Source organism: Coprinopsis cinerea (genome assembly GCF_000182895.1).
Source record: "Coprinopsis cinerea okayama7#130 chromosome 4 map unlocalized cont3.4, whole genome shotgun sequence".
Lineage (NCBI taxonomy): Eukaryota > Fungi > Basidiomycota > Agaricomycetes > Agaricales > Psathyrellaceae > Coprinopsis > Coprinopsis cinerea.
In genome coordinates, this window is record NW_003307541.1 from 600,955 (window position 1) to 625,664 (window position 24,710).

The following is a 24,710-nucleotide window of genomic DNA, read 5'->3' on the forward strand; positions in this document are numbered from 1 at the left end:
TCGCCACGAGCGTGGACGAGCGCTGGAATTTGCTGTGCGTTCTGTTGTGTGGATCTGATTTCCTTTTTACCTTTGGTGGACAACACGGTTGGGGTTGGTTGGATACTTATAGGGAAGGCAACGGCAACGTACGTTTGGAAGGGTTCAAGTTGCGACACACACCGATTCAGACCAAGGAAGGACGCCAGCGTATCCCCCAAAACAGCGTAACGCGAAAACGAGCCAAGTGGTACCACGAGGAATACCCGAGGCTACATAATTGAAGGTGAGGCGTTGTATGAATGGGGAGGTGACGGGTTGACTGACGACGAGTGGCGTATCTGTAACCCTAGATAATCTCGTTTCGGCTTGTGCTGCGCTTCGACTAGTGCTAGGCTGCTAGCGACTTCACCGACCACCGCCACCACTACCAGCGACAACACCGACTACCAGCGACTACACCTTCTTCCAGCGACGACACGGTTGTCTAGCGAAGAAAGCGACTACGACCGACACGGTTAGGAACGCACGATGAGTGATAACGGAGGGAAAGGGCCTAAAGGCGGGCGCAAGATCACCCGAGCGCTCAAGAGTGCTGCTATGTTGCCTGTTAAAGGTCTTCGTGGTGCGTTTTGGATTGTGTGTTCAACGTTTATGAGGCTTATGAATTCATTCATGCATTCATTCCTTAATGACTATCGACGACCGTCGACCTAACCCTCGACGACGAATACGGATTGTCTGTCACCTGTGTTCGACTGGACTCGACTCGACTATGATGTGGATGTACCTGTGGATACCGGCGTGGCCGTGGATCCATCCTCGTCGGTGGATCTCGACGTTAACGTGGACGTGGATACCACTACTACACCATCGCAGCAGGCACAGGAAGACGCACAACCCCGAGTTTCAATCCGCAGCCAGGCGAAGAACCAGCGGTGATCCTGCGATTGCAGGTGATTGGGTGTATGCATTTGTTGGCGGCTGATAGGGGAGGTACTAGCGATCCGTGAGTCTTCTTTTCTGTCTCTTTCTCTTTTGTGTTCTTCTCTCCTTTCTTCTCGATCGGGGTTGGATTTTGGTTGGGATTTGGAGGAGGATTGGGATTTGGGATCTAGTTACGGGTTGGGTGGGCGTCGTGTTGGTTGGTGGGCGGGCTGTCGGTTTCGAGGAGACGATCTGTGTATCCTCTCGACGAGATAAATCTGGACTCGAATCTTCGCGTTCATCAGCGCCGTGGAGCATGGCGGTGTACACCAACGAATGGATGTCCATCTACCCACCCGCCCATCTATCCATCTACCGCGGGCCCACCACATACTATCTTTATCTCTTCATCACCCCCACACCCGCCCGTATACCCACTAACTGCCCACTCCTCCCTGCAACACAGCTTCGTCGTCGCCTCCATCCTAAACAACCGCAACCAAACACCCGTCGCCAAGAAGACGCTCAACCCAACCTACACCCCCAAAGATGCGACGTTTGATTTCCCGTTGTACCTCTCCCTTGCGGATAAACTGGGTGTGTTGGAGTTGGTCGTGTGGGATAAGGATATTGTTGGGAAGGATTATTTGGGCGAGGTGGGCTTGCCGCTGGATGAGTGGTTTGTGGAACGAGTGCAGGGTGCTGAAATGAAGGAGAGGCCGTTTGGTTGGGAAGATTCTGGCAATAAGGTGCGTTTTTTTTCGTTGTCTTAAGAATGATGTAGGCGAGTGGCTGACAAGGATGGACTGCATGGGGTTGTAGCCGTTTTCGGTGAATTTGCTGTCGACGAGGGCGCAGACGACTGTTACGGGCAGTGTACAGATCAAGCTGGGTTTCGTTCTCCCGCCAAACGTGGCCAACCCGCCTGCTTTTGAAGCGGTCTACAAGGATTTGGTGAAGAGGTCGAGGCCGTCGTTGGTCTCTGCTCCTCCCGTACGTCGTCTTCCCCTATGCATCGTTTACTTTCTTACTGACGGGCGAACGCGATTCATGAATTGTATCACGAAATTGATAAACGATCTATTAACGTGCACGCGTCGTTGATTATCATCGTCTACGCGACTGTGCACGCCAATGCCAACTGCGACCGACGCGACGACGCGACTACGGTGTTGTTTCACCTTACTTCGATGTCTGGAAATTGGCACCTTCGACGTCGCGCTTATCCTCGACACCCGTTTCACCGCGTTTCGCCATCCCAAAATACGTCTCGCATGGATCTCTCCACTCGACATTACAACGACGGCCTGCTCTTCGCATTTCTACCAACCTCCTACGACGACACCATTCTCCACCACCTCGGCTTTCATTTTCCGCACCCTACCCTACTCCCTTACCACCTCCACCACCCCCATCATCATCGACGACACCAAAACCAGACCGAGGGCGTAGGCACGATCCGCAGCACCCACGGCGGGCCCGCACCCCTCTTCGAAGACGACGGCGGCCTCTCGTCCGAGTCCGAGGCCGAGGGGGACGACGACGACGATAACGACGACGACGACGAAGACGAAGATAACGACCTTGACGGGGACGAGGACGGAGGTTCAGGTTTGATGTTGGGCGCTGGGCATCCCGTGAGCGAGTTGGTGCTTGAGCCGGAGAGTTTGGTTACGCTGCCTAGTGGGGAGAAGGCTCAAGGGCAAGGTGCTGCTGGTGTTGGTGCGGGTGTTGGAGGGGATAGGGATGGGGATCCTGGTACCGCGAAGCCTCCCGGTGTAGAGGATGTGAAGACGCCCACGCCGATGAGCATGAGCATCACCGAGACGCCTACCATCGTCCCCTCCACCACCGCTCCTACGCCGCAAGTGGCAGCGCCGACCCCCAAGGTGTCGACGGGGTTCATACCCAAGATGAAAGCCTTCCCGAGGAAGTTGAGTTCCAAGTCCGCGTCGTCCATGTCGGGTACTTCGACGCCTCCTACCACTCTCTCCACCGCGGCTAGCTCGGGTTCTGTCCTCCCTACGTTGGCTACGACCCCGAATCGCTCTGAAACGTCTTCGCCTGCTGTATCCGAGGGTGTCGGCGTCGGCGCTGAAGGAGCCAAGGGCGTCGGTGTTGGTGTTGGTGTTGGTGTTGCTGCTGAAGGAGGTGCGAAGGACAAGAAAGGAAGCAAGGCGACTAAAGAGGGGAAGAAAGGCAAAGGCAAAGGGGCCAAGAAAGGCAAGAAGAGGCGTGGAGAGTATAAATTGGATCACGCGAATGATATTTTGGGGATTGTTATGCTTGAAATTCAGGGGGCGGAGGATTTGCCTCGGTTGAGTAATAGTGAGTGTTCTTCTGTTTTTTTTTGGTTGGGTTTTCGTTCGTTCGTTCTTTTGTCTTTTTTCGTGTCGTCTTTCGCGTCGTTTTCTCGTCCTTTTTCTCGTCGCGATTCTTCCTTCTAACTACATCCATCCGTCTGAACACACCCGCTAACTCTCACCCCTAGTGACGCGCACAGGCTGGGACATGGACCCCTTCGTCGTCATCTCATTCGGCAAGAAAGTCTTCCGCACGCGTGTGATCCGGCACTCGAGGAACCCCGTGTGGGACGAAAAGTTGATTTTCCATGTGAGGAGGTATGAAGCTGGGTTCAAGGTATGTATGATGTTTTCGATATTTGGGTCCTTGTGGTGTGGTTCGGCGTTTTAGGGATGGTTCTCTGGGACGCAGCGTTGGATGGTTCTCTGGGACGCAGCGTTGGATGGTTCTCTGGGACGCGGCGTTGGACGGTTCTTTGGGATGCGGCGTTGGATTTGGGATTTCGTTGAATGCTGACACTTTTTTTTATTCGCAGGTGCACTTCTCCATCCTCGACTGGGACAAACTCTCCGCCAACGACCACATCGGCGACGCCTCGTTTGATGTCAAGCTGCTCATTGACGAGGCTCCGCAGCCTGATCCGGAGACTGGGTTGTACCCGCCTGAGGAGGATGGGAGTAAGCACCCGATGAAGGATATGAAGCTCAAGTTGGAGGTGCCGAAGAGTGGGTGGGGGGAGAAGTTTAGTCCTAGTATTAGTGTCAGGTAGGCCGCAGTTCGACCTTCTTTCGTGTTCTGTTCTGCGTCTGCTTTTTCCCCCTTCCCTTCCCTTCCCGTCCCTCCCTCATCGTTTCCCGTCCGTTCTTCCTTCGCCTTTCTCCCCTTCGAATTTGATGAGCACTGAACACGGACTGACGACGCCTGTACAGAGCGAAGTACCAACCCTACGCCGCGCTCCGCCAACGTTTCTGGCGACAGTACCTCAAGCAGTACGACACGGACGACACGAATACGATGTCTCATCTCGAGTTGACGTCCATGCTTGACTCGCTCGGGTCGACGTTGACGGCTGATACGATCCAGGGGTGGTTCGAGCAATTCGGGAAGGACGTTCAAACCGGTACGTCCGCTCTCCTCTTTCCCCCATTTCTCTTCTCTATCAGGGGCTAACGACCGACGATGGATTCCGTCTACACAGGCGAGCTGACGTTTGAAGAAGCCATCATGGCGCTTGAAGCCGAGCTTGGTAAAGAGGAGAGCGAGAAGCGCAAGGTGGACGCTACGAGTGGTGGTGGGGTGGGGCTTAAGGATAAGGATGAGGTGGGATCGAGCTCGGCTACGCCTGTCGTACTCCAAGGGCTTGATGCGCAGGGTCGGGAGATTAGGCTGGAGGAGTTGGACTTTAGCGGGCAGCCGCGTGTGCAGAGGGAGGAAAGCTCTGGATCGACTTCGGATGTGAGCGGTGCGGGAGTAGGTGTGGGTGTTGTGCCGCCTGCGCCTGTCCCGACTGCGCCGTTGCAGCAGCCTTTGACGGAGGTCGTAGCTGAAGGCGAGAAGACTGCTAGCGGTGTTGAGGCGAAGGAGGAGGAGGAAGAAGAGGATGGGTCGACGACTGCTGCTCCTACCGCCACCGCAACAGCGACATCCACCACCTCGAAGAAGAAAAAGTTGCGCTTTGGGAGGAAGAAGACGCAGACGCTTCCTTCAGGGGGTCTGAACACGCCTGGGACGGTGTCGGGTGATACCTCGGATGTGTCCACGCCTGGGTCTACTACCTCATCTTCATCCTCGTCCTCGAGTTCGAGTGGGTCGGGAGGAGGAGGAGAGCAGGTGGAGAGGGTGATCAATGTGAAGAATTGTCCAATGTGTCATCGACCACGTATGGGGAGTAAGGGTGAGATGGATATTATTACTCATTTGGCTATTTGTGCTAGGTGCGTATCGTCTTTTTGTTTCATGCGGACTTCTTGGGTCGTCATCCACCAGGACGCCCTCCTCCCTTTACACTCTTCTCCATTTCTCCGTTTACCGGGCGAAGCATTTTACTGACGCTCCACCTCCCCATTTAACAGCCAAGATTGGAACGCCGTGGATAAGATCATGGTTGGCAATTTCGTTACTGCTTCCCAGGCGCAGAGGAAGTGGTATACGAAGGTCTTGAGTAAGGTTTCAAGTGGGAATTATAAGTTGGGTGCGGTGAGTAGTCGTTCTTCCTTTACATTCGCGCGATTCTTGTCTGATATGCTTTTTTTTGTTTTGTGATAATAGAACTCGGCAAACATTATCGTTCAGAACCGGATGACTGGCCAACTCGAGGAAGAGAAGATGCAGGTGTATGTCCGTTTGGGCATTCGGTTGTTGTACAAGGGAGCTTCTAGTCAGATGGAGGGTGCGCGAGGTGCGTGGCGTCGTGCATCGTTAGTTGGAGGTGGATGACTGACCTTATGTTGCTCGCGCAGCTCGACGACTCCTGAAATCCCTTTCGATTAAGCAAGGTATCAAGTACGACGATCCTGCGTCTGCTAAGGAGATCCCCGGCTTCATCGAGTTCCACAACTTGAACGTGGATGAAGTTTTGGATCCTTTGGATTCGTTCAGTACGTCCTACTCCTCCTTTCATTGACCCATCCGCTGACCAACCATCCTTTTCCCGCAGAAACGTTCAACGAGTTCTTCTACCGCAAGCTTAAACCCTCCGCTCGACCCGTCGAGTCTCCTGACGACCCCTACCGCCTCGTCTCCGCCGCCGACTGCCGCTTCATGGCCTTCGAGACTGTCTCCGCTGCTACCAAGATATGGATCAAGGGTCGCGACTTTAGTGTGTCCAAGCTTTTAGGAGAGGAGTATAAGGCGGATGTGGATCGGTACGATGGAGGCGCGTTGGCGATTTTCAGGTTGGCGCCACAGGATTATCACCGGTTCCATTCGCCTGTGGATGGTGTTGTGGGCAAGATGACGTATATTGCGGGGGAGTATTACACTGTTAATGTGCGTTTTTCACTGTTTGTTTGCTCTGGAGTTTGCTGGCGCTGACTTAGGGCGAAATTGTTGTAGCCCCAAGCTATCCGAACGGCACTCGACGTCTACGGCGAGAACGCGAGGAAGATCGTTCCCTTTGACAGTCCCCAGTTTGGACGCGTCATGGCTGTATGTGTGGGTGCGATGATGGTGGGTAGTATCGAGACGACCGTCGAGGAGGGCCAGACCGTCAAGAGGGGCGACGAGTTTGGGTACTTTGCTTTCGGTGCGTCCCTTTTTCCCTTAACCCATGGAGAAACGAAAGGATTCTGAAGTGCTTGATTCGGACCTGGTTCTTTTCAGGTGGTTCGACGATTGTGATACTCTTCGAAAAGGGCGCTGTGGAGTGGGACGAGGATTTGTTGATTAATGGACGGGCGTCGTTGGAGACGCTTGTGAGGGTTGGGATGGGTATTGGACGGGGTGATCCCGCCAAGTTTAATTGAGTTGTGTGGTGATGAGATGCTGGGTGTGGGTGGACGGGACGGATGATGGCGTACTAACAACTAATCGACTCTTATTTTTTTTTTTTTTTCTTATCTCTTATCTTTCCCCTCTCGTCGTCTCGTTTCTATTTCCCTTTCTTTTTTTTTCTTTTCTCGCCTTGCTAATCGCCTTCACCGGCCGCTGAACAATTTCTTTTCTTTCCGCCTTAATGCTTTGATCTACTGAGCTTGCTGCTGATCTCTCATCTATCCTCGAGGCTCCGAGTCGAAGGTGTAGGGAGTGACGGTATAACATATAACGCTATCTAGATAGAAGAGAATATGTGCAACGTGGAATAAAGTGTACTTGTAGCCTTCTATTCGTCTAGGCGCGTTCCGTCTGGGCTCGTTGAATGTGTTTGTCTGGTCGGGTCGGTGTATCATGATTGTCGTGTTAGGACTGCATATCGACCGTTAACCCTGCACCTCGTGTTGATACATAACATGGCTTGACTGGTAACGCTTCTCTGGGTATATGCGCATCTAGGTAGTTTTTGTTTTGGTGTTTTGGGTGTTACGCAAGGTCCCTCGCTTTGTTTCCTCGGTTCCTTGGCCTCTGGATGTCCCCTAACCCAGTGGCACGTAACACCCAATTACCACCCATGGATAGACCGCACAGGAACTTCGAACAAGTTACAACTTGAACCGACTCTGCGGATACTACAGCATGTTTTGTACATTCGGAAATCAATACATTTGAGAAAGACTAATAATTCCCTAATAATCCCTTTGTTTCATGTATCGGTTCTAACTTGAAAAGTGTACATATAACGGATCACGTATTTAGATATAAATATTCTGGGCAGTTTGAAGCAGCTCGCGGTCCAACTCGTCGATCCGCGCGATGAGGGCCTGAACCCATTGCCTGTGCTCTCCCGAGTAATCTTCGCTGAAGGTATGGACGCATCGAGTAAGTTTTTCCAAGTAGGGTGATTCCGGGCTTGGTGCGCCTTGCTCTCGTTCCTCTGGTTCCTCAGATGAGTTACTGGATTGGGAATCTCGAGGTGTTTCGGGCAAGGGGGACGGGGGAGGAGAGGGAGAAGAGAAAGGGTTTTCAGTTTCCGAGGGTTCGTGTGCGATTTCACGGCCCTCCGCAAAACGATCGTTTCTCCTGGAATCTCGTTTTCTGCGTCCGGAGAGTTGAGGAGATGGAGTGTCACTCCCGGTTTCCGAAGGCTCGTACGTTGTATCGCGGTACTTCGCCAAAGGATCGTATCTCCTTGAATCGCCTCTTCTACATTCGGAGTATTGGCAGTGAGGTCCAATTATAGCGAGGAGACTGATGACCTGAAGGTTCGGATCTGCCCGGAACGAGTGGCCAGCTTGTTCATAAAGCTGTTGAAGGACCTGCCTAAAGGCATAGCTTATAGGGTTTCCCCGATATTTTTTCAACCAGCCAAGTCCTTTCACCTCGACGAGAAGGTCGTGCCGGGTGGTGATCGGCTCCCATGTTTTGGGTCTGAGGTAGGTACGAGTGGGAAGAAAATCGGGGATGCAGAATGCCCGAATGCGGCGATATTCCCTTGGTTCCAAGCTGACAGACCGTGATTCCCGATAGTGGCCCTAGAGCAAAGCATACATAGTCTAATGCCCACACGAGTGTTTCACAGGTCCTTACCTGTGAAAGGGCTCCTACTGGACTGTCACTATTCGTCGGTGAGGCCTGAATTCCACAAATTAATCTGGGATGTAGCCTCGATAAAGCGCAGCTTCTACCTACCTGTCCACCGCTTCTTGCCGACTCTGGACTGCATAAAACTGGATCTTCGATCAACTGGACCAGATTCTGCGGTAATCCGACGTTGAACGGCCAATTAGTACCCTAGAAGGACTATGAGCGACACTCACCAAGTCGGCAGGGGGCCCTGGCGTTGGCGAACTTGGTGGGGACAGACTATCGGAAAGGTCGTCGCTGTCGCTGTCAATTTCATCTTCCAAGTCGTCGGGAATAGGCTCATATATCTGTTCTAGTTCTACATCGGTAGTGACAGGGTGCTGAGGATGCAGGATTGTGCATGCTAGAAAGGAACGATCCTTGTCATCCTCGGGGAGTGTCTCATCTTCTTGTTCCAAACGGTAGATTCGCGATAGCGGCTGGAGAATTATTGCATAAAATCCATACCAGGGAGCCTCCCACTCCTGCTGCATGGCGTGCTTGAAGGCAACCTTGGCGAGCAGTGCGTCGTCTGGCGGTGGTACTTCTGAAGGTGAAGACATGGCAGCGCGGGCCATTTTCGCTCCCTGCGTGGCGCTATTATATACGCCACCTCATTCATGTGGTCGTGCTGGATGGTGATGAGCCTCTAATGAATGATGATCACTCCACTGTGTCGTTTGACGTGCTCTACTTATTGCACTACATACGACAGTTTGTTGATTCCTTTATCTCCCTAGACTACCAAGGGTTGATCGTCGCCATTCTTCTGGGTTGTTCCCTGGACGCTGGGAGAGTATAAGAGCTGTATTGACTGCGGAGATGTCATCTCTTCTTTCACGACGCGTAGGACAAAGCGTTCGTCTGCCTTTGTGCGAACTTGGCATGCAACATTGTAACGACGACGGCGATCACGTGTATTGTTGTTGCATATGTTGACATTAACCCCGCTCGAACCTCTTACACTTGCGGTCATCACCTCCACACGCCGACTCGAATTGACAAAGTGGTATGAACACCGTATTCCCCAAGTTTGTCCCCAGTGACTTACACGAATGGATGAAAGGGAACTGTTTCGAATATGAACGACATGGCCCTCACTCCGGAGCAAGAACGTAAAGTGACCCACATCAAATGCGATAACTGTCGTGTTTGCGTCCGTCCACTACCTCTGTTTACTTGTGCCCATAGCGGAATACTTACCTCTCTTTCTCAGATGCTACAGGGCAAGATGGCCCGATGCCACTCTACCTCCTACCCTGGTCTCGCAGCCTGGAAGCCCCTCCCGCCCGACTACCGCACAGCATATGAAGGTTACTTCGTTTATGGCTTCCCTCTGTCCGAGAAAAAGGCAAAGAGAATCCTGAAGCGCCTGCGCTGCCCGCCATCTATACCGGATCGCCTGTTCATGCACGCCGTCGAAATCACCAGGCAACTCGAACTCGGAGCGAAACTCAAACACGCGTTGACCTACACGATTGTCAAAGCCGACGCGCAGAGCGAGGAGGAGGGCATGGCGTTCGACCAAGATGGCAAAAGGGCTGTGGACATCTTGGCCCTTGGCTGCACGAAAAACCGCAAACTCTACCACCACCGGAGGCCGACGCCTAAACAGATGGAGATCTTGGAGGACTTCCTGGGTGAACCGAGGTGGTTCGAAACACTCCAACCCAAATCCGAATACCAGACTTTCTTTTTCAACGATTTACCTTCGGCATATATATGTGAGAGGTATCGTAGGCGCTGACGTCTAACGCTGTGTGAGTAGCTTTGTTCGATGGGTCGTTTGGAGCGCTAGAAGTGGTCGCCGGTCGCGATCACATCGCTTTGCACACGTAGTACCACCTTGGCTATATATTTTATGTACATTTAATAGGTATGACGGAGCACCCAAGGGGAACGCCCATTTCCTACGTTAAAGTTCATGTACTGTAAGTGGAACCAGTTGTTGAGAGGCCCATTGAGATTTCTAGTGTCTTGCTGGGGAGCCCCCGCCCAAGGTTGACTCCGATCAATGATGCGCCAGCCGCTCGAGTTGATGTGCCCTCAGCACCGCCACGCGCCCGGCGGTGTTCAAACCAATCATGATTCATGACAGCGACACCGCCGACGGGTCTTGATTAGCCACGTCTTCCAATATCGAACCGTACCCTGCTGCAATGGTACATTCCACCTTTTATACACACCCATTGGATATACCTAAAGGACGTTCGAAATCCACAGGAACACGAGACCACTGTCAGAGAAGCACAGAGCAAAGAACACGCGAACACAAGTGACAATAGCCTTGGAAGCGCAGGGCAGGCCACACCCGAGAAGGATCAAGTCACACCGAGTCCAAGGACCACAACTCTTACTCCAGAACAACAACGTAAAGTGGCCCACATCAAATGCGACACCTGTCGCTCTTGCGTTCGTACACTACCTCCTCCACTTGTGCGACGCGTCGCAGTCTACTGACCAATGTGCAACCACTTTTCAGATGTTACAGGGGAAGATACCCCCGTGCCATTCCCCCTCCTACCCTGGTCTCGCAACCTGGAAGCCCCTCCCGCCTGACTACCAAACAGCATACGAAGGGTACTTTATCTACGGTTTCCCCGTGTGTGAGAGAAAAGCCAAGAAGATCCTGAAGCGCCTGCGGCTCCCGCCATCCACACCAGATCGCCTGTTCCTCAACGCCGCCGAGATCATCAGGCGTCTCGAACTCGGAGCGAAACTCGAACACGGGCTGAAATTCACGACCGTCAAAGCCGACGCTCAGAGCGAGGAGGAGGGCATGGCCTACGACCAGGACGGTAAGAGGGCCGTGAAGGTCTTTGCCCTCGGCTGCACGAAAAATAGCAAACTTTACCACCACCGAAGGCCGTCGCCTAAGCAGATGGAGATCTTGGAGGATTTTCTGGGCGAACCGGGGTGGTTCGAAACGTTTCAACCCAAATCTGAGTTTTCGTCATTCTTTTTTGATAGTTTCCCTCCGACCACACGATAGTATGATTGACTTTGATTGCGGCTTGTCAGGGTTCGCGATCATTTTTGTACAATAACCTTTTTTGTGGGGAGCCGCAATCGTAGGGGGAAGTGATGGTATTTGACCCTGTTTGGCCGCCTCATTCAAGACAGCTCCTCCAGTAAAATCCAAGTTTCGACTGCCATGTAAAATGTATGATTCAAATTTAAACACCAACTTAATTAGAACCAGAGACTCGAGGAGGTGTATAGACTGAAATTTTATTATCTGTCAAAGGCTTAGAGATAGAGTAGAGTTCGCATACTCTGACTACTAGAGTCACAAATCTAATCTACAGAGCTCCTAGAGACAGACAAGGAGAAGGTGTATGCAAAATTTCAGAACGGTATCTGAGGTACTGAATTAGAAAAAGAGTTCCCAAAAAATCGTGTGCCAATGCGGTCAGATCAAAGTGTCACACGCCCCTATTACGCGTTAGCGCGGGTAGTCGAGAGGCGCGCGTGCCAATTCTTGTCACATATACCTGCATATACCCACGTATCTGGTCAGTCTCAGTAAATATTCTCTAAGGCGTTTTAATAACTCACTTTTAGATGAAAAAACGGCAGGTGGAAGCGGACAGGAAGAAGGCTGAAGCTAATTTGTTCAAGGAAGTTGCAAGGAAGCAGAAACAACAGGATCGGTTGGCAGCGTTGGAAGTGACGAGTCGGAAGCTTGTCCTAGATGAGTCAGAGATTCAGAAACTCACCAAAGATCAACTTAACGAGCAGCTGGACTACCATCGGAATGCAGAGAAGGGACTTCCAGACATTCCACAGGAGGTCCGGGTACCTCTAAAGTCGAAGATGACGACGAATGCTATGCGGAAAGAAGTCCTAATACGCGCTGCTATCAGGTATAGAGCACGAAATGGACCCCAGAATGATACCCCACCTTTGGATATACCCCGGTAGACGAAGAGAACCCAAGGACAGTTGCTAAAGATGACTAGACTCGGTACGAGTATGATTACTTTGACAAATCCGCTTAATTTGTACTTTTAGCTGCTGCATAATGTGTATTGAACATTAAACTACCCTATAATATATAACATACTAGTGTATTCAAGTGAGAAGAGGCCATGTCGAGCATGGTGCTGTGAGCGAGCGCCCGCGCGAGCCATTTGACACATTGCCGGTGGCTGTCCACTTAGTCAGCCGACCGGTTTTCGTTCGCAGCGTTGCGGCTCCCCATTTTTTGTGATCTCAATATATTCATTCAAATAGGTATGGTGTAGCGACGAACCAGCGCCTGCTGTTACATGACTCTTCACGGCGCAGCACAGAATACCCACCGTCGTCGAGTGAGTGATCAACCATCGTTTCAATTTGTAGTTCACGACGCCGCCTTGAATCGCGATTGACTATGGGCGCTCGCCGCTGTACGCGTACACCGACTTTGACTGGAAAACGACATATGCTGCTGAGATGGTATCACATCGCTCATTCGTCCCTCCTGCACAAACTCTTAACTTAAAGCGGCTCACATCATCGTATCTGAATTCAATGTAGATCATATTCAGCTTGCCCTAACGTGTAGACTACTGAGGTACCGTTTCGACACAGTACTTATTCACTAATGACACGATCCCGAATAGTAGAGTAGTACATTGAGCTTGAAACGCAACTTTTCCTCACGGTGCTCAGTACCATATAGTTCAGAGGTCGAGCCTCTGTCCTCTTTGCTCAAATGCACCTCCCAACGACGCCATAACCCCAGCTTCAATGGCACTCTGAGTGAGTGCACCATTCACCCGATCCCTATATTCGAATTTCAGACGTTAGTAACCAGAGCAAAAATGATTGGCAATGAAGGGGGGAAAGAAACTCACTGGATACTAGCGACATGCTGAAGACAGACATACTTCCCCAATTTATTGTCCTTTCCCACTTCCATTACCAGGACAAATTGGTACTGAGGAACGGCTGTGAGGATGGAAGCAACCAGCTTCGATTGGCAACCCTTCTCGCGCTTCTCAACGACCGCTGTAGCCATCTCCCGCATGCGCTCTGCGGCTACACGACCTATCTTCGCCGCAGAGTAGGTCTCAACGAAATCCTCCATGGTCATACAAATGGCAACAGGTGGTTTAACGAGGGCTATACGTAGAAATTATTTATAATTACACGGTTTAACCGTGAATGAATTATTCATAAAAACGTGGATCTGGGGCCTCACGTAGTTATTCATAAAAACCCCAGTCCTAATGGGGCGTTCAATCAACTTCCCTGTCCATCAGAGAAGTCAGAAGCATGGTACCGAGCTTCTTGACCGACAGAGAGCATCATTCCCGCCCTTCCCAATTGGGATAGTGTCTGATATCTCTCCGTTTGTCAGGGCTGGAAAACATTAGCATTATCAGGGGATCGACTGGGCCGAGCTCCCTCAAACCTTGGAGAGAGAACGATGATATGTCTACCTATCGGTATCCCAAGTATCAAGCCCCTATCCCTCCTTGATCTACCGATTAGGACCCAATGTGCCAGGCACTGGAATATGTTTGGAATACCTATTCTACGTGTTTCCGTGCACTAGGAATTTTGAACTTTGGTACGCAGCATCCTCTTACGGGCCTCTATAGCTGTACGTAGTATTAGCTCAACGCGATTAAAGTGTGCACTGTAGTGAGCTGCTTTGTCCTGGGAGTCTCCCCCATACAATATCAGCCATTGTTCTTTACAGCGTGATTCGATTATTATGAATTTTTCTAGAAAGACGCAATCTACCTAAGACGCCTCGCACACCCAGTTTTATCACAATCGATTCATATCCGAGAGAGACAGACCCTAATCAGCTGTGATCAGCGTTTGCTCCATCGGTACGGATACAGACCTTCAGTCGCTTCAAGACTCGGAAATAACAAACGGATATTGCACACCAAACGCCGCGTAAAGTGGCAGGACGATAGGCGAAATGGCGCAGCCAGAGCAGGCACATCTTTCCTACCATACCCTTAAGCCTTAGTGATGGGCCCCCAGCACACCTGTTGAAGGGTAATTCCATTTGCCTAGACATCGGTACAATGGTCTGATAGTATGCAACGGATTCTGGTCACTAGTGTACCCTGTACCAGCAAAGAGATTAGACAGACCAGAAGTCAAAGCACATCCTACTGTGTTGCATAGGTGAAATCATGCTTGCCTTCACAGAATTTCGGATTTCGTCTCATTTTTATTTTAATGCCCTTCGGTGTTCAAATCTGTGTACATACATCGAGACCAGAGGGTGATCGAAAGCAACAGGCTCTTTCGGTGGAGGAGAGTACCCCGCAGGCAGCGACCAGGGACGAATTTATGTTTTCCGGCAGGGGCGGCATCTGGCCTCAGATGGCCGGAATTATCCGATTCCGAGAATCGATGCGCGCAAGACGCGCGTCGTAACATGTCAATCCCCCGGTACAATTTGTTTCAAAGTGTTTGGAACAGATTCTTACTGTATGGTGCATGCGGTCGCTGCAAACGTCGAGCACGAGCCCGCTCTAGCTTGTACTATATAAAAGTCCCAAGTCCCCAGTGTCCCCAATTACCGAGTAAGTGAAAAACAAACATACTGTTGATGAGAAAATTAGATGTAACGTGAGGTGACGTGGCACATTTCGACACTGGCCAACACATATTATTCATGATTCATTCGTGGTTCAAGCGCTGAGCGCGAGCGCTGAGGTGGCAACAAAGGTGGGATCAAACACATGTTTTCCGCCGCTACTTAAATTTAGCCTGACGGGCTAGAGGCTGTGCCGCTGTGAGGAGCGGGGTGACCACTTTGGGAATTGGCGCTGTGGTGATGTCACGCCAAGCGCTTCCAAGGGGATACATCCGAGTTTGGAAAGGAGCTGTGCTATGCCAAGACACCCTGGTGGCTCTACGCGTTATGAATAAAAATGTGGGCATGGGTAACCGCGTTTTTATGAATAATGTATAGATGGATATAACCGTATATTATGAATAAAAACTACAGCATCTAGTGGTTTAACACACTTGTCATTTATGAGCTCCATAGCCATAGTGTCGGATGACGGGACACGCGACTTGCCCCGTGTGACGGTAGCGTCCTCGATTCCGTCGAGAGTCAATAGAGTCAACTGAATGGAGAAGAGACGATATTGATAGGAGAGCCCCGCGTTGATAGATTCGTTCTCTGAATAGTGAATCAGTCATCCACTCCGATGAAAAATTATAGAAAGATAGATTCAATGACGTACCGATGTAGCGCGACCGCATTGCTGAACATTGCGCTTTGTGCCGTCGTGTCCAGTCCTCCTTCTGGCAAATGGGATCGCAGTAAAAGGCCGAGTGGCAGTTGGAGCAAGTCGCCACCCCTTCAAGCCCCTTACCTTTGACGACAAGGGCCTTTTCGTCCTTGATCATACTCCCATGTGATTCGTTGTCGCAGAGAGTAAAGAGGTGAGGAGATTCATCCATCCTCTGCAGAAGGTCAACCCGGGTGCGGAAAGCATCGACTGAGAACTCGACACAATCCTCTGGAATCTCCATGGACGTGATGATAGGTTCGAGCAGCTTGATTCCACGAGGGTGGTTGGCATAGTGGCTGTACACCCTCATAAAGTAGATGTAAACATCAGGAAAAACCCAAAACAGTAATTAGACCTAATTGACGGTAATGTGGACCTGACGCGACTATTTTGTACCCCGAGCATCTATTTTTGTGTACTCTGACAGTTAAATAGTGAAGATAGGATAAAGTAAGCCTCCATAGGCCTATCTGGAACACATGAGCCTGGCTATACCAGGAAGGAATCTCGACGGTGACCTTGGGGGAAATGACGTAGTTCAAAGCTGCAGAGCCAAATCGGCAGCTTTGAACTACGTCATGGATCTGGGGGAAAGGTCCCACGGTCCTCAGCGCACTCCCCGAGGCAACTAGTGTTCCCCTCCAGGACGTCCGTCGCGATCTAAGGGAGAATAACCATACAGCTTATTAGATTACCCTTGAGAGAACATGAATATGTCAAAAAAACGAATGCCACGCATTTTCTGGGGTGCTGATAAAGAAATCATGTAAGGCCTACCAATACAGCTAAGAGTACACCCAAGGTAAGGAATCAAGTTACTATCCGGTAACAGGGGTTATCGCTGAACGGGTTGAGGTAGAATGTGTTACATAGATCCAGGACGTTGCTGCTCTTCCATTCAGCTGGGGCAGTGAGGCCGAAATGGGGGTACAAATGAACACTTCGGCGGTGTCGCGAAGAGCGAACACTAAACCAAACCAAAGACCAGTAATGCGGAGCAGACAAGAGCGGCGAGTAAGATAAGAGCGATGAGCGACGAATGCAGATGAAGGCGGAAGCGATGTATTGACGAAGAGGTCAAGCTGAGGAAATACAGAGCAGACTACCTAGCTTATATACCTATTCTACAGTCTACATAGCCGCGAGTGAGTCAAAATGACAAACAAATGGCGAAGACGTCGAAGAACAATAAGAAAGGTCATGAGGCTGCGCGAAGGCTGCGCGAAGAACAAGGATGAAACAATAATGGAACAAGAGAGTGTCAGAATGAGTCAAGAGGCAGTGCGTAACAATAAGAACAATGGAAGTGGGGCGAAGGGTAATACGAGGCAGTGTTCCATGAGTGAAAGAGTCCATAGAGGGAATAAAGGAGCGAAGGAATAGGGGCAAGCGAAACGATAAGATGCGAGACAGATCAGATAAGATAAAGTGAAAAATAGGGGCTGTACCGCGCTGTTCACGACATTACCCCCCTTCTAAGCCTCATCGTCCTCGATGACCAACGGTAGGCGGCGTCCCAGTTCCCAGTCAAAGTCGGTAGGCGGGGCGTCGGTGAAATTCTCGAGTGGGCGCCATGGGAGAGAGCTGAAGATGGTAGCGGAAATTCGGCGTGGTGCAGAGGGGTGTCGCTGGTGGAACTCCTTCACGATCTCGGGCGCGTGCTCCAAGTTCTCCTCCGGTTCCCAAGTGTCGTCCGTCGACCCATAACCCTTCCAACTGACCAAATACTCCAGTTTGCGATTCTTTCCTCGACCTCTCCAACGGCTGTCCAGGATGTCGTGAACCTCGTATTCAAGCTCCCCCTCCAGTTCGACAGGCTCAGGCGGGGGTGGCAAAATGCCATTGACATCATTGCCTTTCCAGGGGGAGAGCTTGTCGACGTGGAACACAGGATGAATGCGGGAGAGGGACGGGGGAAGTTCGAGCGCGGTAGTCGAGGTCGCCGATGCGTTCGGTAATCTTGTACGGGCCGAGTTGGAGGTCGCCGAGTTTGCGGGACGGAACCTTGATCTGGATGTCCTTCGCGTTAAGCCAAACGTAGTCGCCAACCTTGAATTGATGAGCCGTTCGCTTGCCGGACTCGTACGCATCCTTCTGCTGGGCCTTTCTCGAGACGTAAGGCAGCTTCCACATCCTTGCGGGCTTCTTGTAGCTGCTGAACACGTTCATCAACGAGGCGAAGGTCGGTCCGTTTGCCAATGGGGATGTTGAAGTGGGGAATATACCCATAGAGAACTTCGAAAGGTGAACGATCATGGGCAGAGTGGACGCGGGAGTTGATCACGAATTCAGCCATCGGTAGGTGCTTGTCCCAGTCATCCTGTCGGCGAGAGACGTAAAGACGGAGATACTTCTCGATTTCCTGGTTGGCCCGTTCGGTTTGTCCATTGGCTTGAGGGTGATAGGCGGTGGTGAGGTTGGACTCGATTCCGAGACGCTTGAGGAGGGTGCGCATGACCTTAGAAGCGAACTGAGGGCCTCGATCACTGATGAACCGGAGTGGGAGACCATGGAGACGGAATACTTCACGGTAGTAGATGTCTGCAACGCCTTCGGTGGTGATGTCGGATGTACAGGGGAGAGCATGAAGAACCTTGCTGTAGTGATCGGTGAAGACGATGATCGCGTCGTGTCCATGGGCTTCCGGTAACTGGGTGATGAGATCGACTCCTACTGTCTCCCAAGGCCCTTCGGGAACGTCCAAAGGCCGGGTGGCAGCCCGCGGGTGCTGGGTATGCTTTCTCCGGGCGCAGACATCGCAACCGTCGACGTACTTCTTGACGAAAGCCCGCATCGTGGGCCACCAGTACTGTCGTTCAACTCGCTCGAGGGTTCCGTGCACTCCGGGGTGTCCGGACGTGGGGTCGTCATGACACTGCTTGAGGACATCGCGCCTGAGTTCGTCGTCCGGGGGTACGTACACACGGCCCTTGTAGTACACAAGGCCGTTGTCCTCTTCCCCATTCGGGAAGTCCAGATGTGAGACGGCGAGGTCCTGACTTACGGGAGCTGGGCGAGTCCGTCTAAGACCTGAGATTCACGGGCGCTGGCTCGACGCAGTCGGTCTTCGAGGGGGTTGGCAAGGACGGTGTGGGCGGCTGCGAGCTTGGCAAACAATTCTGGTTTGAGAACGACTTGTTGTTTGTTATCCTCTGCGTCTGCGACCTGATGAATGTCGAGGCGGGACAGGGGATCGGCTTGGGTGTTGGCCTTTCCGGGACGATGGGTGAGCGTGAAGTTAAAACGGGAAAGATAGAGGGACCACCGGGCCTGTCGTCGACTAAGGTCTTGTGCCGTGCGCCAGTATTCCAGGTTGGAATGATCGGTGACGATCTCGAACGGTTTGGGGAGTCCTTCCAGGAAATGTCGCCAGTCCTTGAGTGCTTCGATGATAGCCAGCATTTCTCGAGTCGTAGATTTCGTAGTTGCGTTCGGCTGGTTGCATGGAGGCGGAGCGGAAGGCAACAGGATGCCAGAGTCCATCGTCGAGCTTCTGAAGGAGGGCTCCTCCAGTAGCAAAGCCAGAGGCGTCTACTTCAACGCGGGTTGGACGGTCAGGGTCCCATAGTGTCAGTATTGGAGCGGGAGGTGAACGCGTTTCGGAGGGTATCGAAGGCTTGTTGTTGCGGTTCGTTCCACTGCCAAGGGATGTCCTTCTTGGTGAGATCGTTGAGAGGCCGGGCGATGGTAGCAAAGTCCTTGATAAAACGGCGATAGAAGTTGGCGAAACCCAAAAATCCACGGACGGCGCGAAGGTTGCGGGGAACAGGCCAGTTGCGAACAGCTTCTACCTTGGCAGGGTCCATACGGACTTCTCCCTCCCTGATGACCAGACCGAGGTACTCGATCTCCTCCCGCTCAAACTCGCATTTCTCCGGACGAAGGTAGAGGTCGTGTTTCTTGAGCCGATGGAGGACCTCGTGCACGACTTGGCGGTGTTCGTCAAGGGTGGCCGTGAAGATGAGAATGTCGTCCAAATAAACAGCGACCTTTCCTGAAGCGATGAGGTCCGAGAATATCGAGTTCATGAGGGCCTGGAACGTTGCTGGGGAATTGGTGAGGCCGAAAAACATGACCAGGGGCTCAAAGAGTCCTTGGTTGGTGGCGAACGCGGCCTTCCATTCATCTCCTTCTTTGATGCGGATGTTGTTGTAGCCCCATCGAACGTCGAACTTGGTGAAATACTTGGCACCACGGAGTCGGTTGACGATGTCAGAGACGAGGGGAAGTGGATATCGGTTCTTCTACCGTGATCTCGTTGAGCTTTCGATAATCCTGGACGAAGCGGAGTTTGCCGAATCTTTCTTCTTAACGAAGAAGACCGGGGAGGCGAGGGGCGATTTAGACGGTCGTATGTAGCCTTTCTTGAGATTTCTCCTCGAGGAATCGGTTCAGCTCCTCCTGCTCGTTCTGCGACATGGGGTAGACCTTGGTGCGCATGGTGGCCGGTGCTCCTGCAACGAGGTCGATGGCATGATCCCAAGGCTTGTGTTCGGGGAGGCGATGGGACTCGGATTCGGAGAAGACGGAGGCGTGCTGTCGGTACTGGGGAGGAACCATCTCTTCGAACGACTTCTGGGGCTTGGCCTTCTGGGACTTTCTCGGCGATCTGTTGGGAATAGGTGAAACCAGCGGCGCACCAAAGTTCGTCGCCTGTGTCTTCCCATCAACCCCTTACGAACCCATCTCCGCCGGGTCATTCGGTTAGCGCGGATGCGGCAGAGAGGAGGCGCGCTTGGTTCAAAGTCGGGGTCGGGCGCCGGGAACTTGTTGGTAGGAACAGGCGGATCAGGGTCGTTGTAGATCTGTTCGATAATAGCATTGCCGGAGGGTGGTTCCTTTCGAGGGGGCTGTGCATCTTCGTCGGGGATTTCTTCGATGGTAACACTGGAGACACGAGGTGGGGGAATCTCCAAGGTGCCCTTGCGCCAATCAATCTGGGGGTTGATCTTGCGAAGCCAAGGAAGACCCAAGATGACATCCTCTCCCCCGAGATCGGTGATGAGGAAGTCCGTCCATTCGGAGTAACCGTCAACCGTGAGTTCCAAGCGAGCGAAGTGAGTGATGTGTCCAGCCTGATTTGGGGTCCCATCAATATTGAGGAGCCGAATGGGGTGTCGGAGTGGATACGTGGTGATCCGATGCTTTTCCACAAAAGGCTTGTCCAAGAATTTGCCAGTAGCGCCACAGTCGATCATTGCTGCGGGGTCCGCCGTACGGTTTCTGCCTCTGAGTCTGATGCGAATGCGAAAATGCGAGGAACCGGGGTGTATTTCGCGCACAGAGCTAATAGTACAGGAGTAAATCGAGTCATATTCAGAAACAGCGTACGACGGTGAAAAGGGTGCATGCTTTGCAGCACGAAACAAGCACCCGCTTCAAAAACCCTTCATGTTGGATATTCTCGAGGCGCTCCAGGATGTCCTGTTGGTTCTTCTGAGCGACCAAGTAGATCAGCGAGGGAGACGTTGGGCGCGGTGGCAGCAGGCGGGGCAGGAGAAGTGGCAGCAATGGTGGCGGCGGGTGTGGAAGAGTCATCGAAGAGCGAGAAGGGAGCCTCCTGAGGTGGCAGCAACGCGACGACGTTGGCTGTGAGTCCTCGACCGGGCGGATAGCCCATGAACTTGTCTTGGCAGACGTTAGCGGAGTGGCCGAGACGCTGGCAGTGGTTGCAACGAAGTGAGCCGTGATTGCCGTCCTTTTTGATGTGGGCGGAGGATCCGCAACCAAAGCATCGTCCACGCATTGCTTGGAGGAAGTCCTCACGGGAACGGCCACTAGGTCCAACACGGGTCGCGTCGATGTCCATCGCATAGGGGTCACGGGCAGGGGCAGAGCGAGACGAGGCAGTCGGGGTCAAGAAGGAGGCGCTGCTTCCGTGAAACGTAAAATCGTTCTGGTTGACGATGTCGCAGTAGTCTTGAAGGGTCTTGGGCTTGGCATCGTCCGGTTTGGTGATGGCGATAAGATCCAGCATGAGGCGATCGTTGGAACTGAGTTTGCGACGAAAACGTGCCATACCATCCTTCTGGGATAGACCGGTGCGGGGAAATATCTCCATGAACTTGGCTGCGAACTGGGAAGCAGATTGTTTACCCTGGGTAAGGGCCTCGAGCTGGGCTTCAGCTGCTTTCTCCTGGTCGGCGGGTTGGAAGCGTTTCTTGAAGGCAGCCACAAAAGTGGACCAATCGCCACTGAAGGGCCAGGGGTGGGCGGCCTTCTGAGCAGCGTCGGCAGCAGCCTCGTGGGCGGCAATCTGATCCAGGTATTGGACAGCCCAGGAGGCAGCAGCACCCTGAAGGTACGAGAGGGCAGCTGAGATCCACTTCTTGTCATCTCCTTTGAGTTCGGACTCGGCGGAGGCCCAGTTGGTGAAATAGCGGAGGAATCGCTGGGTATCACCAGAGTCACCCTTGAAGGGCTCAGGCGCTTTGACGGGGCTTCTAGTGGAAGCGGTCTTAGCAGCCGTGAGCTTATCCAGGGATTGCTGGATACGCCTGGTAGTCTCTTGTTGCTCGGCAAGCAACTTGAGAAGAGTGGTGTCGGACATACTGAGATCGGGGATAGGCTTTGCGGGTTTGGTAACGGGGTCTTGTTGGACGAGCGGCAGAGAAGTGGGTGGGGATAATAAAGATGGTGATAAGGTGGAAGTGGGAGGTTCGTTATCTGAGCGTTGGGCAACAGACGTGTCCTCCGACTCCCTGGGGATGGGAAGTGGTGTGAGGGCGCGGCGAGGAGTGAGGGTAAGGGCTGTGGTGGGGGTGGAGTGTCCGGAGCGGCGGAGACTTGTTACTGCGGGAAGGGCTTCTGCTAACGCGGCGTAGGTAACGTGAAAGGGGACGGGTGTTTCGGAGTCTTCTTCTTCGGATTCGTCTTCCTTGTCGTTGTCGTCCTCTTCCTCACTGTCTTCTTCAAATGATGTTGACGGAGGGCGAAAGGACTTCGGTGCGGTACTGGTGGTTGCTGTTACTGGGGCAGGGGTAGAGTCGGCGGAATGGAAAGACTGGGGAGAATCTTCTGGTAAGAGCTGTGTGACCCGGTTGGCGGCGGAGTTACTGGTGGGGATTTCTTCTTCGATTCTTCTTTCCTGGATTCGGCAAATTCGCGGGCTTTTACGGCGTTGTCGGAGGTGCAAACAGCAGCGTAGAAGCTGGCTGTCTGGAGGCGTCGTAACTGGTGAAAGGTGGGCCGGAGACTGAGGCGGTAGGGGCAGGGGGAACTGTCACACTCTACAACCTCTTCCTTGCTATCGAGGTGGCAGTCGATGCCAAACCACTTGTCAGGGTTGAGGTCTTTACTAGAGGCGAAGAAGTGTGGGTATCCTGCGCAGCTAATCTTGACGGTGTCGGAAAACCAGAGTTGCCAGAGTAAGACCTGATCGGCAGGTCAACCAGAGTGCCAGGGGGTCCGGAATGCAGGGACAACGATCGGCGTTGCCAGTGCACGGGGGTAGCTTGACCTAATGTCGCGAAGAGCGAACACTAAACCAAACCAAAGACCAGTAATGCGGAGCAGATAAGAGCGGCGAGTAAGATAAGAGCGATGAGCGACGAATGCAGATGAAGGCGGAAGCGATGTATTGACGAAGAGGTCAAGCTGAGGAAATACAGAGCAGACTACCTAGCTTATATACCTATTCTACAGTCTACATAGCCGCGATGAGTCAAAATGACAAACAAATGGCGAAACGTCGAAGAACAATAAGAAAGGTCATGAGGCTGCGCGAAGGCTGCGCGAAGAACAAGGATGAAACAATAATGGAACAAGAGAGTGTCAGAATGAGTCAAGAGGCAGTGCGTAACAATAAGAACAATGGAAGTGGGGCGAAGGGTAATACGAGGCAGTGTTCCATGAGTGAAAGAGTCCATAGAGGGAATAAAGGAGCGAAGGAATAGGGGCAAGCGAAACGATAAGATGCGAGACAGATCAGATAAGATAAAGTGAAAAATAGGGGCTGTACCGGCTGTTCACGACAGGCGGATGCTGGTGACAGGGACGACACTGGAGAGGTGGCCATCACGATTTCGGGTGGTTTTGACTTTGTAGAGGCCGCTATTCACGTCAGGGCGGTCAGCGAATGCGGAGAACCATTCGATGTATGCGAGGTGGCTTGGGACGACGACACCAGGGCGGAACATCAGTCTATGCACCCTCTCAGGGAGGGTGAAGACTGCACGAACACGGCCAACGCGATATCCTGACAGTCGAACAAAACGATCATTAGACTCGATACGAGCAAGCAACTGAGACGAAGGGACATACCGTCAAGCCCTGTATCCTTTCCGTCCCCAAGGTTGATGAGAGCCGTGTCAAACCTGCTGGGGACCGGGTGGCCGCGCTTGTCTGCGGTTGCTGGACGACAGTGGATACTGTCGACAGTCGTCTCAGCACCTGTGTAGTTGTCAATACGCCGAAACTTGATGCGGTGCCACACATGGAATTTTTGTAGAGGGATACGGATGTCCCATAGTGACTCTTCGAGCTGTGCGGACGTTTGGTTTGGATTGTTCAGGCGAGATACAAAGCGCGATAGAGCAGTTTTGAAATGGATAGCACCATAGTCGATGGTGAGGTCTCGAAGGGTGATCTTCCGGGCTGATGGGTGCTTTGAGAGTTGACGAACACGGTCGAGGTCGAGTCCCGGGGGATACCATGGTGGTTTGCTGGGAATGCGTTGACCATCAAGCCGCCACTGGATATATTGTTCATGTTTGAGTATTTTCTCGCGACGCTCGAGCCATGTGGTCATCTGAGGCAATTCGTCCTTGTGATTTGTTGCCGCGTAGGCATCTTTGGCCATGTCGATGTGCAAGCGCTCGGTGTATTGAGTGTCGGTGTTGTCGGTCGTGCCAAATAACTTGATTTTTTCAACGTAGTGCGTAGCAAAATGGAGTTTAGGAATATTGAAGTGCTCACGAACCCCAAGGTCAACGAAGACTTGCTTGTTGTCGTGGAACATTTGGAGTGCGTCGTCCATGATCTTGAGTGTTTCGTCCGTGTGGACCGGGTACTGGGCGAGGTAGACAAAGTCTAGAATGCCACGGACAGCTTTGATGAGGCGATTAGGGGAATAGCCACCGG

The 24,710-nt window shown here is 52.3% G+C and overlaps 6 protein-coding genes across 6 annotated transcripts; 3 read left to right on the top strand and 3 right to left on the bottom strand.

The window, feature by feature from the left end:
- Window positions 1-510: 510 nt before the first annotated feature.
- On the top strand, window positions 511-1,702 carry CC1G_09043 (hypothetical protein; the record flags this gene model as incomplete). Its single annotated transcript, XM_001838363.2, has 5 exons — window positions 511-604; window positions 859-945; window positions 983-1,127; window positions 1,373-1,655; window positions 1,691-1,702. The coding sequence occupies 5 exons, from the start codon at window positions 511-513 to the stop codon at window positions 1,700-1,702; spliced, it is 621 nt and encodes a 206-aa protein (XP_001838415.2).
- Window positions 1,703-2,180: 478 nt separating this feature from the next.
- CC1G_09044 (phosphatidylserine decarboxylase proenzyme 2) lies at window positions 2,181-6,674 on the top strand (the record flags this gene model as incomplete). Its single annotated transcript, XM_001838364.1, has 11 exons — window positions 2,181-3,234; window positions 3,410-3,546; window positions 3,746-3,975; window positions 4,140-4,330; window positions 4,409-5,144; window positions 5,283-5,406; window positions 5,479-5,608; window positions 5,670-5,807; window positions 5,867-6,198; window positions 6,265-6,454; window positions 6,532-6,674. 11 exons carry the CDS (start codon window positions 2,181-2,183, stop codon window positions 6,672-6,674), a joined length of 3,405 nt encoding a protein of 1,134 aa, XP_001838416.1.
- An 822-nt stretch (window positions 6,675-7,496) lies between these two features.
- Window positions 7,497-8,945, bottom strand: CC1G_09045 (hypothetical protein; the record flags this gene model as incomplete). The annotated part of the gene is made up of 4 exons (XM_001838365.2): window positions 7,497-8,276; window positions 8,332-8,376; window positions 8,434-8,535; window positions 8,562-8,945. The coding sequence occupies 4 exons, from the start codon at window positions 8,943-8,945 to the stop codon at window positions 7,497-7,499; spliced, it is 1,311 nt and encodes a 436-aa protein (XP_001838417.2).
- A 503-nt stretch (window positions 8,946-9,448) lies between these two features.
- On the top strand, window positions 9,449-12,291 carry CC1G_14334 (hypothetical protein; the record flags this gene model as incomplete). Its single annotated transcript, XM_002911292.1, has 6 exons — window positions 9,449-9,523; window positions 9,584-10,091; window positions 10,492-10,529; window positions 10,591-10,779; window positions 10,859-11,182; window positions 11,932-12,291. The coding sequence occupies 6 exons, from the start codon at window positions 9,449-9,451 to the stop codon at window positions 12,289-12,291; spliced, it is 1,494 nt and encodes a 497-aa protein (XP_002911338.1).
- Window positions 12,292-13,034: 743 nt separating this feature from the next.
- On the bottom strand, window positions 13,035-13,441 carry CC1G_09049 (hypothetical protein; the record flags this gene model as incomplete). The annotated part of the gene is made up of 2 exons (XM_001838369.1): window positions 13,035-13,137; window positions 13,209-13,441. 2 exons carry the CDS (start codon window positions 13,439-13,441, stop codon window positions 13,035-13,037), a joined length of 336 nt encoding a protein of 111 aa, XP_001838421.1.
- A 1,647-nt stretch (window positions 13,442-15,088) lies between these two features.
- Window positions 15,089-15,870, bottom strand: CC1G_09050 (hypothetical protein; the record flags this gene model as incomplete). The annotated part of the gene is made up of 3 exons (XM_001838370.2): window positions 15,089-15,152; window positions 15,355-15,514; window positions 15,579-15,870. 3 exons carry the CDS (start codon window positions 15,868-15,870, stop codon window positions 15,089-15,091), a joined length of 516 nt encoding a protein of 171 aa, XP_001838422.2.
- Window positions 15,871-24,710: the final 8,840 nt, after the last annotated feature.